The following is a 14,627-nucleotide window of genomic DNA, read 5'->3' as shown; positions in this document are numbered from 1 at the left end:
ACATGTTACAATCTCACAGACTCAATACTATCAGAAATCACTACCTTTATTAGTTTCTGGAAGTAATTCCTAAACTCAAAAAAAAAAAGATTCTTCGCACGATTCTTGTGTTAACTCAGTCTGTTTGGTGATAACATCCATTCCCCTTCAGATAGCACAGCGAGTTCAGTCAACAGGGACACACTGGTTATTCTACTGTAAGATCCACAAAGTGGGGGTGTGTATTTGTACCATCCTAGCTATATCAGCACAATAAGTAGAACTTGAAAGTATTGTAATGCTAGCCCTACGATCCAGCATAGACACATCATCCGTGTATTGGAACTACCAGTGAAGTTGGGCAATGTTCTCGTGCACTACATTGCATTTTTTAATCACCCACAGAAAGGGAATAAAAATATGCATACAGTATATGAAACAAACTGTGTGTCAATAGAAAATGATTACAAGCAATCTGACTGCTAAAAGTAACATCTGCTTATTTCTGTAAATCAGTCTCTATCCTTTATTACTTAGTAATTATTTTTTGTAAATTATTACTTAGTAATTTATTACATCTGATTCAGAAAAGCCTTGCCCTCTGATTTACAACAGAAGTTGTCTTGGCTAGTATCATATAACGTTCTCTAATTTATCTACGTTACCTTTGCAATTGTAAAGCGCATCTGCAGTCACCGGTTCTGATTGCCATGTCAGCAGACACTTTGTTCCGAGATAAATCAATAGTTAAATTCACAACCTCCTTTGAGGTGGATTTACTGCTTTATAGAGAATACAGAACTGATTGGCTATTTCAATACTTCATTCTGTCCAGTTAATAATATATAGAATAACAATATTTGGCTAAAATTATAAACTATATAGTTAATTTATGTAAGGAACATTACTTTGTTTACATGATAGATTAAAGTAATGAGAAATAAGGAAATGAGAATTTTCTTTTGTGATCACGAATGTGTTTTCATTTGAATTTGGGAAACCCTATGTCTCAACTTTCCATGCTGTTAGTGATGGGATGATGAAAAATATTTGATAGATTGTATGTCTTTATTGATACTGAACTGGCACATTATGTTGTTGACCCCTGGAAATTTATTCCACATTGTTTTTGAGTCACTCTTCTTATGTATAGACCAATTAGTCACTCTCCCTTTCACTATTCCATTAGGATCACGATTTCTTTTCCAAACCCCAAGAGGAAGGGGAGTCGGTTAACCAATACTGGCAAAGTGCCCAGGGTACAATAAACAAACAGAATCCTGGTGTTTGTCATTGTGTTGTACTTAATATTTTCTTATCTCTTGCAGTCTCACAACCTGAAAATTTAAATGTCCTAGTAAAGAGAGAAGCCATATATGCCTTTTCCTATCACATAAATCTCATCTCATATTGAAGTAAATATGATCCAACACTTATTCATGATACTTCCAGAATTCAAGCATAAGGATAGCATTCTTCTCTTCTTAATGCTATGATTATTTTCCAGCCCTTATATACTTATAGTCTTATGATGAATCCAGACATTGTGACAAATGAGTAAAGAGGCAAAACATTGCTTCTTAAGTTTCTCTCTCACTTTAGAGAAAAAAAGAAAATCAATTTTCAATGCAGGTTGATGAAATTCCTCAATGATTTACACATGTCCCAAAATGACATATTTCCTCATTTCTATCTTTAGCAAAATATAATTTCCAGTCATTTTTTTGTCTTGACATCAAGGTCCTAAAAGGATCAAACTCGCCTACAAGCAAACACCGTATAAATGAGCTTACGTACATAGTCCTCCATGCTCAGTAGAAGTGACTAACTCTTTATAATATCAGCATCTTCTAGAATGGAAGCACTGAAGAAAAGCTGCTGGGCTAATTCTGTTCCCCTCCATTGCTTTCTTGGCCCTCACATACATAATCTCCCACATCTTGTCAAAATACAGTCTGCATTGCATAATGTTTTGCTGTGAAGACATTCCTCTTTTTTTAACTGTTCTTTTTTCTTAGCCTTACATTATATACGTTCCGGTTGTAAGAAATAGCAGTCTGCAAGGCTGTGCGGCATGCCACCGATGATTACAAAATATTTTCCCCAACCAAATCATAAACATGTAGTTTAACCGAAAGGCATTCTAATTTCCATGCTATGTTGAGTATAAATATAAATTCAAGGCAGCCAAACTATCCATTTCCAAATAAGAATGTATACCTACACTCATTAAAAATCATCTGGAAACGTGTATTATTAGCAAATGAGTAAGAAATTTTCACTAGTATAAAATTCCTGCTTTATATAAAAGCCACACTGGCCATTCAAGTATTTTGAGGTTTTTTTTTCCCCCTATGGTTTTATATTTGTACTAAAATGATGAATTTAGACTTGAAATTATATTGAAGGAAAATTAAAAGTCACTTCTACGTATAGGGCATTTTTAGAGTGGGCATGTGAAGAGCAGTGTCCATCTGCGGATCCACCATCAACATTCTTTCTCTCTCCACTCTGAGGAAACAGCTCGTGCTTACTAGGTTTTTAGCGAACAATTAACACTCCAACGGAGAAGCAACACCAGACTCCTTCAGTTTGTGCCAGTTTGCAAGTTAAAGGTCAAAGGGCAACAGACATAGAACGGGACCGTTCAAGGAAATTTTTCACAGAAGACAATGTTTAGGTTGTAATGACAGTCAACAGATCAGTAATCAAGTTCAAGGCAAGCTGTTCATTGTTTCAAAAGCTAATCCCCTCAAAAGCTGGCTTTCACACAAAGCCAATGTCTGACTCATGGGGTGCATTCGTTCTGACCATCTCTAGTAAGTTCACAGCCCAGTGGCTGTAAAGCCTTTCACTGCAAGAAGCAGCTCCTAAAAATCAATAGAGGTCTGTCAGTTGCTGACTTTTCTCTAGGAAAAAATTATTGATACAAACCTGCTCTGCAGGTCACATGAAAATGACAACACTGCTTTAGGACAAATCACACGCAACAATGAAATGCTTTGGTGGTCTCTTGGCTCTGTCAGTGATCAATCGGATGGCTAAAGGCCAGAAGCCACAGGAACCCTTTGAGAACTATGATTGACATGCAACAGGTAATGCGCTGGAGGATATTCATGCAATCTCAGAGTCATCATTTTAATTCATTTTTTAAATGGCAATGCCAACTGCATGTACCAAGGCAAATGGAATTTTCATGCAACGGATTTTAAAACAGAAATTCAGTATGTCTAACAACAACAAAAAGAAGACTTTGGATACTGTCATCAGTCATTCAAATAAAATCTCACTCTTACAAGATACTTAATAAAATATCTTTTTATTTGCCAGAGAACTTTTTGGCAAGTAACATCACTTCTGTTATAAATGCATTTCTGTAGTACCGTAAATTCTTTAAAAATTACATTGGGTTATAGGATATCTGTTTTAAAAACCTGAATTCTTGAGCCTGTGCCTGTTTTCACCATTGCCCAGTTCTGTAATTTACCAGAGAGCAAGACTGACCATCCTCAGACTCTGAAAGCTGATCTGATAGTTCTCAAAGGGTTACAGCAATGCATCACTAGTGTCACACACCCTTAAAAAACAACTGCCACTTTAGACGACTTCAGAGACACACTGCTTCTTACTCTTCTTATAGTGAATATTCCTGACAGACCCCTGGGAGGCCTGGGGCAATGGCCTAATACAACTTGGGGACATTATCACAGCGATGCAGGGGGAAGGTGGCAGAAGGGGTTTAGAAACACTCCCAAACAATGAAAAGGTCCTGTTTGAATACAGCTATGAATATAAATGTGATGCAACATTGAGGACATAGCTGAGAACAGCTGTATAAAACGAAAAATGGATGTATTTTTAAGGCTGTTACTATATTGCAGATATTTTGGCCCCTTGTTTGTTGGAAAATGGCTGTCCCGACAGTCTAACGTCCTGCGTGTGTGTTCCAATCTCCCACCTGACAAAAAAACGAAGCGTAGGAGACTATCTGTAGCAGTCAGAGAGCTATCTTCTTTGGAGACAAAGCTGTTTTGGGTCTTCACACTTTCCTGAAAGTTCAACTGTGGGGTTTTTTTTGTTTAACCTTTTTTTCTCTTTGCTCTAAAGCAAAAATTCATGGGTTTTCCGTTTTGCTTTTTTTTTTTTACCCCCCTCCCCGCCCCCAAGAAATGGGCTCAGACTTCAGAAGGAAAATAATATTAGAAACCTTTCAGAAGAATCTTTTCTTCTTTTCTCCTCTTCTTTAGTTAATGCTGAAAATTTACTGGGCATTGAGCGTGCAGAGGAAAGGCCTAGAACTGAATGACAAGGAGAGACAGACGACTGAAGAAGGGCAGATACTGTGCATCATGGAAGCGTCCCCACGAGTGTGTTTCCACTCCTGTGCAGGACCAGCAACCCTCTGGGTTTGAAAGGTCAGCCCTGATCCAGGCCGCCAAGCCTGCTCCTAGCTAGGAAACAGCATAACAGCTCTTGTCTTGAATCTCAAGTTACCACAAACTCCTGGAAAAGAAAGACAGGAAAAAGCCCTAGATCACACCCACTCTTGCATAGAGCGCTTACAGTACAGTATGTGGCGGGGTGTCCCTTTCCTCTTGAACTGGAACACAGTGTAAACCAGTACAAGGAGGCATAAGGCCAGGATGCAGGGGATGACAATGGCTATGGCTTTCACAGTGCTGGCTGTGTTGTCCAGTTTGATGACAATGTCTACATCGTCTGGCGGGCTGTGTCCTTCTTTGTCTCTGTCTGTTGGTCCATCACAGCCCATAAAATCCTTGAGGATGGATCTGGGATATCCAGGTTCTACCTTGAGTATCTGGTTGTTGAATTTCCAATACTCCTTTCCTTTGTAGAAATATGTAAAGCCTGCGGGGGAAACACACACAGGAGCCACTTATTTGTGAAAGTGTCCATGTACAGAAATTTAATAAAATAGGCTACTCGAAAGATGTATTTTAAGGCCTCTCAATTTTCGTAGGAAGAAGACACCATTCTCAGCTCAGCTGTCTGTTGAGATGGATGTGGCTTCTGTGCTCAAGGAACCGTGCCCTGAGGCCCAAGGAAAGCTCAGCTAAGAAAGAAACGTCCTCTGCAGAGCAGTGTTGAAAGACCCCGCCGTACACACCTACTCCCGCTCTCCATAAGAGAGAGAAGGTTTAGCTCCCTTAGAGGATCCCTGGCAGAGAATCACACATCAGTGTGATGATGTCAAACTACACCGGAAGATGCTGATACAGTGTTACCAACTGCTGCTGCGGGTGAGCACCTGGATGTAAGATACATTGTAGGGAGGCTCCTCTGAAACCCCTCCCCGGAAATTTCTACTCAACTTTGCATGGGAAATAGCTGTGCTCCTCCCAAACAATAGGGGTGCTTTGTCATTTGGACAAAGACAGCTCAACAAATCATAAATCATGAAACGAGAGATGTTTTCCTTTGTCTGCTGAAGATTTTAATGAGAAAATAGGCACTTCTAGTATCTTGTGCGCTAACCTCATTTCTGACTCTAGGTCATGCCCATTTTGCCTCTTCTCCTTTTGTCCTTATCATTTAACTTCCTTATTTACTTAGTTTATGTTAAAATCATGTTAAATTTAACTAGCTGCATTTCATAGAATTTCTAAAGCCATTGTTAATCCTTTTCTTTAATTCTTCCAACTAACATACATTTCCTGGGGGAGGAGGTGGTATGCGCCAGGCTCAAGTCACTAGCATTACACGTGATTTATGGTCCACTATGTTGCGGACGCAGATAACAGACTTTGCAAGCTTGTAACAATTAAACTACAAATACGTGTATTTTTCTTAGGACTGTTCTCCATAATTTTTTGCTGTTTTTGTTGGGCACAGATTTTTCTTTCTGTCCATCGCTCTTTCATGTCAAGTTTCTTTGTGACTATCTTCCTTGGACTTAATTTTTGCTTTGAGATAAAATTCATGAAACCAAGAAGAAATGTTTTAATGCTAAAATTATGTAAAAACTATATTTTGGGAGCTATTTATTTTGAAAAATATACTTACTTTAGAGTTAATAAGCATTAATGAGGGCTTTCTTTTTCCTATATTGTTGAGTACTTATTAGAAAAGAAGCACTGTGTTAAAAACTCAGCAAATGACATCTTTTAATCTTCATAACCACTCTGTCAGGTGGTTTAATTACCTATACGTTTCAGGCAAAGATGCGAGGCTCAGAAATAAAATACTATGCCCAAGACCTGGGGAAAGCAGGATTTAAATCTTGGTCTAGTTCTAGAGCCTGAACACTGAATGATTTTTCTAAGACTGGGTCCTTTAGTGATCTCTTGTCTTTTAACAATCACTCCTTGGCTAAACATCACAGGTTGTGACAGTTGCCACTCCTGAAACACAACAACCTCTGACACCTCTCCAAAAATTTCAGCTTGGATAGACCATCACTTCAGGTCACTGCATTTTGGAAATCATTCTGTTCAATGCCATAAAAATCTGCTGTTGCTTTTAGTTTCGAAGGGCAGTTTTGCAATCAGAGCATCTTGCCAAGTGAAAACAGGTGTATGGAGATTCAGATTTTTCTGCAGGGAGCTGGTATTTGGTCACGCTAATGAAACCCAATGTAATTACTCAACAAGCTTGGATGAAGAAACGTTCAGGGCCTGTCAAGTGGCAGAACATTATATGATCATAGTTGAATAACAGCACTGATCTAGAATTAAACAGACCTTCAAAACACGTGAAAAGACTTCTTACTTATATTTATAACCTGGAAACCAACAGCTGGAAGTGTCCTCATCCTTAATTTTTCATCAAAGCTAATTACTATGAAGCTGCTGGGTATCTCACAAAAGTTCAGAAGTTTCCATTTTCATGTTTATCAGGTGTGCAGGCCAAATTTTATAGTAGCACACTCCGTGCACAGGAGTAGAATTGTAGTTTACTGAATAAACTTGTTAGAGATAAGAACTCTAATAAGTAGGAATTAAAGAACAAAAGCATTGGAAAAAAAGTAGCCTGAAATCTTGGTAATAGAAATCTGCCAAACTTTGATCCCGCAAAATTCATCTCATTCAATAATTTAGGTTTGCTGTTTTTTTCCGTATATGAAATGTCGGTTGAGGAAATGTTTATGAACTCCTATTTTTTTCCTTTTTACGAGTGCCTTTGATGTTATAATCTTGTAGATGCTGTGCTTGTTGAGTACTTCAAATGATTCTAACCTGAATTATTATTTTTTCAGAAATCCTGATAAAGAACTCAGTGAGGTTGTAATGTATTATTTGATGACCTTTTTTCTCTTGTATTTGACTAGGTTATACTGGTGACATACCTATTGCTTAGTCCAAACTGTAATGAGACACTGTCCACAATAGCTTTCTGGTTATAACTTAGTGGATGTTCTGGATGGCAGTGTGTATGTGTTCTTTCTATTCTCCACTCTTATATGTTTATTAAGAAGGTAATTAATGTTTAATAAATGTGAATGAATAAACTGAATCTTGTGGAAATATTTGTTTGAATCACACTTGTGGATTTTCACAGAGTAAGAGAAGGGGGGAGAATTAATACACCAAATCAAGAGATTTAAGGGTCAAAACTATTTTAACAGGCTAAAAGTGGGGCTGTAATAAAATGCAACAATGTTAAAAGCAGAATCTTGCATTAACCCTAAAATTGCATTTTCTAAGGAGAGAATATAGAATACCTAGGAGGTGGAGTTTGACAGCAATTAACGTGGAAACAATCTGAAGGAGGGCAGATGCAATGATGCTTTACTGCAATTTTAGTGTATGTTAAACTCTCATGTCGTTGCTTAAAACACTGTCGAACAGCGAGTGTTAAGAAGAAATCATTCAACTATATACTGCATGAGTCAGAGATCACCTGGATTATTGTGGTTATTTTCGGGGGCTAAAAGTAAAGAGGAAAATAAGAAAATTGTTAGATTAAGATGGTTACAGGGGAAAACCAAGAGGATGATGGCTCCAGAAGCTGCTCTCTGAGAAAGGCTGGGTCTGTCTAGTATGACAAAATGAACAATTCAGCCTGACACGGCAGATCATCAATTACTTTAATGATACAATATAGAAAAAGACTTTTTTAACTTTTTCTCTTTGGAGACAGTGTGCTAGAACACATTCACTGAGACTAGAACGTTCTAGCTCCAGGCCTTAGATATAGAATCCTACCACTTTTATGATCGTAGGTTCCTTAAACTAGCTGATGTTGGTTTCCTCATTTATAAAAAATAATAAATGAGGTAAAGAGGTAATTTTGTTGCACAATTAAATTAGATGAGAAGTTTAAGTAGCACAACTTATTCACGGTAGGCACTCAATAAATGGAACCAAGTATTCATATTTCATTGGGCAAGGTAGCAGAATTAATACCAATAGGTATTACAGGAAGGCATATTCCACCTTGATGTGAAAAACATCCTTCAAAAATCTATAGCTGAATTTTAAGCTTGTGGACTTTTTTGGTTTTGACAATTACCATTAGGAGAGGATTCTGAGGAAGAAATTCCTACATTGGCGGAAGAGAGGATTGGAGAAAACATTCCAAGGCTCTATCATCTCTGACTTGTGACTATCAAATATCATATGCATGGATTTATCTTTACAGGGAATTACTTTGAGTCTAAATATAAATACAAATGTGTGTTTAATAATTTGAGCTTTCTCTCTTTCATAACAAATGTGAGGAAAGAAATTGTGCAAAATTAGAGTTTAAGGTAAGAAGCCACAAGCATGAGATCTGAGTAGAGAATAGAAAGTGGAGAACTCGCTGTTGGTAGACTATTTAGAACAAGACCTTCCAGATTGGCTCATCTTGCTACTCTCCAGAACAAGGGTTCCAGACAAGTAGATCTCCTCCACTTCGGGGAGTGAACTTTTGGAGAATGGAAGGAATAAAATTAAGCTTCAGCAACAATATTTATTGAATGGTCACTCTGTGACTGCCTGCAAAGAGTCTACACTGGAGAGGACAATGTGCATACAAGCTGATCGTTGTAATAGGAGACTTTGAGTGCAAGGGGTAGGGTACCAAAAAAGTATATTCAAGGAAGATTTCCTGAAAGATGAAAAGTGAGCTCAACATTGAAGGATATCAAAGACGGGGCTGGACCAGGTAAGGTCCAGAAGACATGGATTTTTTGAAATTTTATCTGTAGTATTTTGTCATTTGTAAGCACTGATTTTCCCAACATGCTTTGTTTCTCTGTCAGTATTTTACAAAGTTATTCTTTGCTATGTGAAAAGAAAACATTAAATTATGAATATAAGGAAACCATTTTTCTTCTTAGGAAATTTACCCTTGAGCTGAGAAGATGGTGGGAAAGTGCTCAGGGAAATATGCTCGGCATTCTCAGTTCTTTTTTGTACAACACACAAAATTGAGTAAATGTGAACTTTCATAGAGGTGGAAATTGATAGCATTTTGTTAATTATGTTATTATAACAAAAATAATACAATATTTCAATTTAAAAAATTTTACTGTGTTGCTTCGTAGTTGTTTAGAAGTAATTTATAAAAGTTACACAGTTCAGAATATACTTTTCAGCACAATTTCACTGATTTATATTGAATGAATATTATTAACTTTTCAGATGGACAAGGATATGAAAAATCATGGGGGCAAGGGGCAACAAGAAGATTTTTTTCTGTCATTTTCACATAATTACGATTTATTTCCAGAGAAATGAAATAAAATCTCAGATATTAGCCTTGTAAAAAGAAACAGGGAAAATGGAAACAGTCCATATGCTAAGAAATTAAGATTATGTGTATTTTCTCAATCTTTTGAAACAATTATCACTTATTTGAAGTTATTTTTACTACAAAAGTTATCCTCATTTTAGAAAATTAATAAAGATAAGAAATGAAAATGTATTATGAAATTTGCTAGAGTTAATCACTAGTAAGACCTTAGCTTAATTTTCTTTGCATATATTTTTGTATCGTGTGGGATAACCTTTACTGGAGGCAGGTTGGAGCAGTGGTAAGACTTCACGAATCTTAGCTAGAGTTGATTTTATCTGGGTTGGAACACCCTTTAGTCTAAACTCAAGAAATTACCTTTCCCTAACCCCGAGCTTCTTCCTTGCTGACAGCTCTAATTCTTAGAGGAGAGCTCAGTTTTCTGCCTTCCATGTCATTATCTTTCACATTTTTTTTTCATTTCTTTGTCCTTTTCATCTGCATCTTCACAGTTTCTCAAGTTTTTTGGCCACATTATTGATTTGATTTTACTGCCTTCATGTGACTGCATTCTGACTTCCTTCATTTTCTTATTGATTTCCTTTTTATCTCAGATGCTTCATCTCCATCTCTCCTCTCCCATGGATTTTTGCTTTTGTCACGTTCAGGCTATATCTTAACTCGGTCCTTTAATTCTCTGAACCAATAGAATATACAAATAACAATAATTCTCAGCCAGTGTTATGACCAGGGCTTCAAGGGTGTGTTGGACTGAATCTGGGATAATGTGGGACATTATCACACAGAAGGTAGTCTATCATTACAGGTAACAATAGTCAAAGCATAGGTGTGTACTTTGACTTTTCTGACTGAAATTCATTCATCCTAGGTCGCAGTTCCTCCAAGTTTATGCACAGCGTAAGGTTTTCTTAAACTCTGGCAATCTGCTGATGGTCCGTCATAGTTTTAATTTTCCCTGTTTCTTCATTAAACATTTTTGCTCTTTACCCTCCATAGTTGCATTTAATTTTGTTCCTGCAAGTGATTGTTGCATATATATTATAGACTTTTCATGCTACTGCATACCCACATAATGTATTATTTTCTTCTGGTTCCTATTATAAATCATTTGATGGGGTATGTTTTTTCTCTGTATTTCGGAATGATGTCTCTTGCTTTTCCTCTGTTCTGGAATATGGTGTACACATTTTATTTTGAATTATTATTGTTTATACCTATTCCTATTCACTAATCCCTGAGTAAAGAAAGAAATGTTCAGACTTTACATATGCCAACAGAGAGGGGAGTATGGATTATCCATCTCTTGGCTAACTTTCCACTTAGCACCTGCTGAATCCCAAATCCTGGGATGGAGAGCAAGGGATGTAGGCAGCTCTCTGATCTGTTTCTTGTCGTTAAGCAAGCGTATATCCTCTCTAGCCTGACTGTATGGAGCTGGGATCCTCCTTGCTCCTTGACCCTGTAAGCCAAAGGCATATAGGAAAAACTATCACCCTCAACATGCACATTTACCAGGTGTCTCTGTGCTCAGTGTACACTTACAGCATATCTTCTCTGTGATCGGCTTCTGTCCCATGTATGTTTTTTATTATTATCTTTGCAGGAATTTTAGTAGAAAAATAGGTGAGGTTACTTCAAAGGTATCCACACCCTCCATTTCAAAAAATTAACTTTATTTTTTTCCTATAAACTAAGCTGAGGTTAAGAACATCTGGAACACAATATTAAACATCAATCTAGGAAGGAACGTTTATATAAATATAATATGATATAGCCTTAGTATGGCACTCTGTAATGATTTACTGCACCAAAAGAGTAGATTGCATTATTGAAATATTAATAAACTCATGAAATATAGAAGGCACATGTTGCATACCATTTTCTTTGTGCACAAAGGCTCCCTGAGGAGATTCAGGGATGCCCTTCCAGACTGTGATTGGTTTGGGATAGCCAGGATCCATGGTTTTCATTTCTTCACTATATCTCCAATACCTAAAAAGGGTAAAAAAACAAAACAAAACAAGAAGACATGCATAGGTTGGGAATTATGTATACAAACAGGACTAGCGAACATTCATTAAGTCTTCGCTCTATGCTATGTGTGCACCTGTTCATGATTTACAGAACTGATTTAAATCACCGGAAAGACAATGGACACAAAGCATTTATTCTGTGTCCTTTCCTGTAAGTTAAAAATGGGTATGTTATTGTATATTTATTGTCTGCTAAAATTAATAAAAATGCTAGTTAAGTATATTATGCTGGGTAAGCATATTTACAATTCAAAATGGCATCACCCACCTATGTATAAATCAGAGGTTTTCATGATTCTTTTTAATCTGACTTAGGCAGCAGAACATTTTCTGTGAAACAGTCTTAAGCAGAGTCTTAATTCATTTATTCATTCAACAAATATTTACTGAGTACCTCCTATGTTCCTGCATTATCATAGATGCTAGAGAACAAGCCTGAACCAGACAAACGTGTCACAGCTCTCATCAGTCTTACACTTTACAGATACACAGGGGTTATAGGTAAAAAACCAATTTATCAATAAATACATACTATGACAGCAGGTGGTAAGATCTGTTAAGAAAACAAGGCAGACAAGGTTATCTAGGAATAGGGGTCAGCCATTCTAAATTAGCTGGCAGAGAGGCCCTCTCTGATAAGCTGACACTTGAGCAGCGAGCAGAAAGAAGGGAGGAGCAACACACGTAGCTTTTTGGGGAAGAAAATTCCAGGTCGAGCAACCAGTTAGTGAAAGTTCCTGTGAAGGAGCTTGGAGTGCGCCAGTGTCCACAGTGAGGACAGGGAGATGAGAACTGAGTCTGCAAGGGGACATGAGGTCAGAGTGGGGACTAGCATCTCAGACTAGATAGGCCCTTGGTTTTTCTCTAAGGGAGATGTGAGGCAAACGTCGATTTTGAGCAGAGGAGCTTCAACATATGGCTTAATTTTGAAAGGAACAGGCTGCTGCTGTGAGTTAAACAGACCAAAGGAGGTAAAGAAGAAGCAGGGCTACCAGTCAGGATGCGACTGCAATGATCCCTGGGCTAGAGCGTCAACTGCAGAGTTGATGATAGTTCAAGGGATTGGAATATTATTTTGAAGAAAAAGCCCAGAGGGCTTAGTAATGGATTGAATGCAAGATGTGAACGTCAGGAATTTGGGGCCTGAACATGTGGAGGAATAATGTCACCATTCAGTCAAGTAAGGAAGCAGGGAAGGTAAGTTGGGGTGGTGTGAGCGTCTTGAGGTGGTTTTAGGTATGTTAAATTCAGGTGCCCGCTAGATATCAAAGTTGAGTTGTTGATGAGGCAATTGGGCATATGAGCGTAGACTTCAGGGCAAGTCTTGACTGGAGTCCTCAGTGTTCAGACAGAATGACGGATAAAAGCAAAGCTTGCTAAGAGTCAGAACTCTCAGACTCTCACCCCTTCACAGGGCGGCCCTTGGGCCACTTTCACAGAATCACCAGACGTCCATGGATGAATCAGTGACCATCTGTACTTTAGATCACTCATTACTGTCTATATGTTCTAAGAGTCAAACAAAATTATGTCTTGAATGTTCAGAAAGATAGAGAAAATTGGGGTGAAACCATTGGGAATTCACAGTGATATCACCTATTTTCAGTCAGGCATGATGCTTTATGCATTATCTTACTTTAATCACAAGAAACCTATGAGACAGTCATCACTGTCCTAATTTGACAGAAGAGAATTCTTGGAGGACAATGAATGACAGGTAGGTTTACACCCAGTTCTGTCTGATTTCAGAAGTCTCCACTCTTTATTCTGTGCACACCAATTATGTTTCCCAAATTTATTTGACAAACTTTTTTTTCACTAAAAACCTCTTACATCTGCTAAAGCTAGTGTTTCACCAACACATTTTGAGAAGTAATAAATACACTTAATGCATTACTTGGAATTAGGCATTTTAGCTCAAATCGGGAAAAAAAAAATTCCAGTATTTTCTGGATATTTTCCTGTTCCAGCTCTGTGGAGGATCCTTTATCTACAGAGCTGTGGGATCTTGTGAAAAAGGTTTTGCTATAGGTTCCTAGAAACCTCATGCAAGCAATGTCTGGAATATTAACACTCCCTCCATCTTCAGCGTTTACATGGAAAGCAGAAAGAGATTATTTCAGGAAGTATCCCAGTAAGTAAGCTACGAGGCAGATTTCATCCAGAAAGGGAAGCACACTGTTACAGGTATGTGTCAGATTCTTATCACATAAAAGATGAGAACAGATCTGATGGAGAGATCAGGAGCTTTGTGAGAGGCACCAAGCTGGAATAATGATGACTAGGCCTCTTTTTATGAGGAAGACAAGCAGGCTGACTAGCGCATTGTTCTACCCATTCTGAAGTATATTTTCTTTCACACTTTGTTCATGGAAATATCTGCTTTTAAATTAGTTTCCAATACTGCTTTCTCACACAACACTCTATGATGAATATAGAATGGTTAATGGGGTCAAGATTGCATGCAAAATCTCAAGATTTCTTCTCTTGAGTAAATATTTCAGTGGGATTTACAGTAGTCCTATATGTCGACTTGTCACTGCATTTGACCATAAAGAAAACCTCTCATAGAGAAATTGTCAAATCCATTATTTCATGGATTCTAAGAAACACTTTTTTTTTTCACATTTTACATCTCTAAAAATTGAGATGCTCCTTACAATCAACACTGTGTCAAAGTTTACTGGAAAGGGTTTTTCCCTCAATGACAGATTAAATAATGATATATATTACAATAACTGGCATTTTTAGATGACATAAACCATAACTTAAAGTGAGTGCTTAGACTTTGTTAACCTAGAAGTTTGGAATAATTTAAAATCCTAGGGGCCATGGGATCACACCCTCTAGGTGATTTAAGAAAGATTACTACGTACTTAGAAACCAGGTTTGTTCCCCAAGAAATAGTCATAGCGA

At 37.5% G+C, this 14,627-nt stretch overlaps 1 protein-coding gene across 1 annotated transcript in view; it reads right to left on the bottom strand.

The window, feature by feature from the left end:
* Positions 1-1,265: 1,265 nt before the first annotated feature.
* The window catches only part of MMP16 (matrix metallopeptidase 16), a 283,352-nt gene continuing 269,990 nt past the window's right edge, over positions 1,266-14,627 (bottom strand). Inside the window, exons 9-10 of the mRNA XM_044780366.2 lie at positions 11,555-11,670; positions 1,266-4,848 (exon numbers count right to left, since the gene is read on the bottom strand). Coding sequence (XP_044636301.1) covers positions 4,514-4,848; positions 11,555-11,670 — 451 coding nt within the window. The 3' untranslated portion in view covers positions 1,266-4,513. The remainder of the gene's footprint in view (positions 4,849-11,554; positions 11,671-14,627) is intronic.

Source organism: Equus asinus, chromosome 12 (assembly GCF_041296235.1).
Source record: "Equus asinus isolate D_3611 breed Donkey chromosome 12, EquAss-T2T_v2, whole genome shotgun sequence".
In the NCBI taxonomy this organism is placed as follows: Eukaryota; Metazoa; Chordata; class Mammalia; order Perissodactyla; family Equidae; genus Equus; species Equus asinus.
This window is presented reverse-complemented; position numbering and strand designations above follow the sequence as displayed.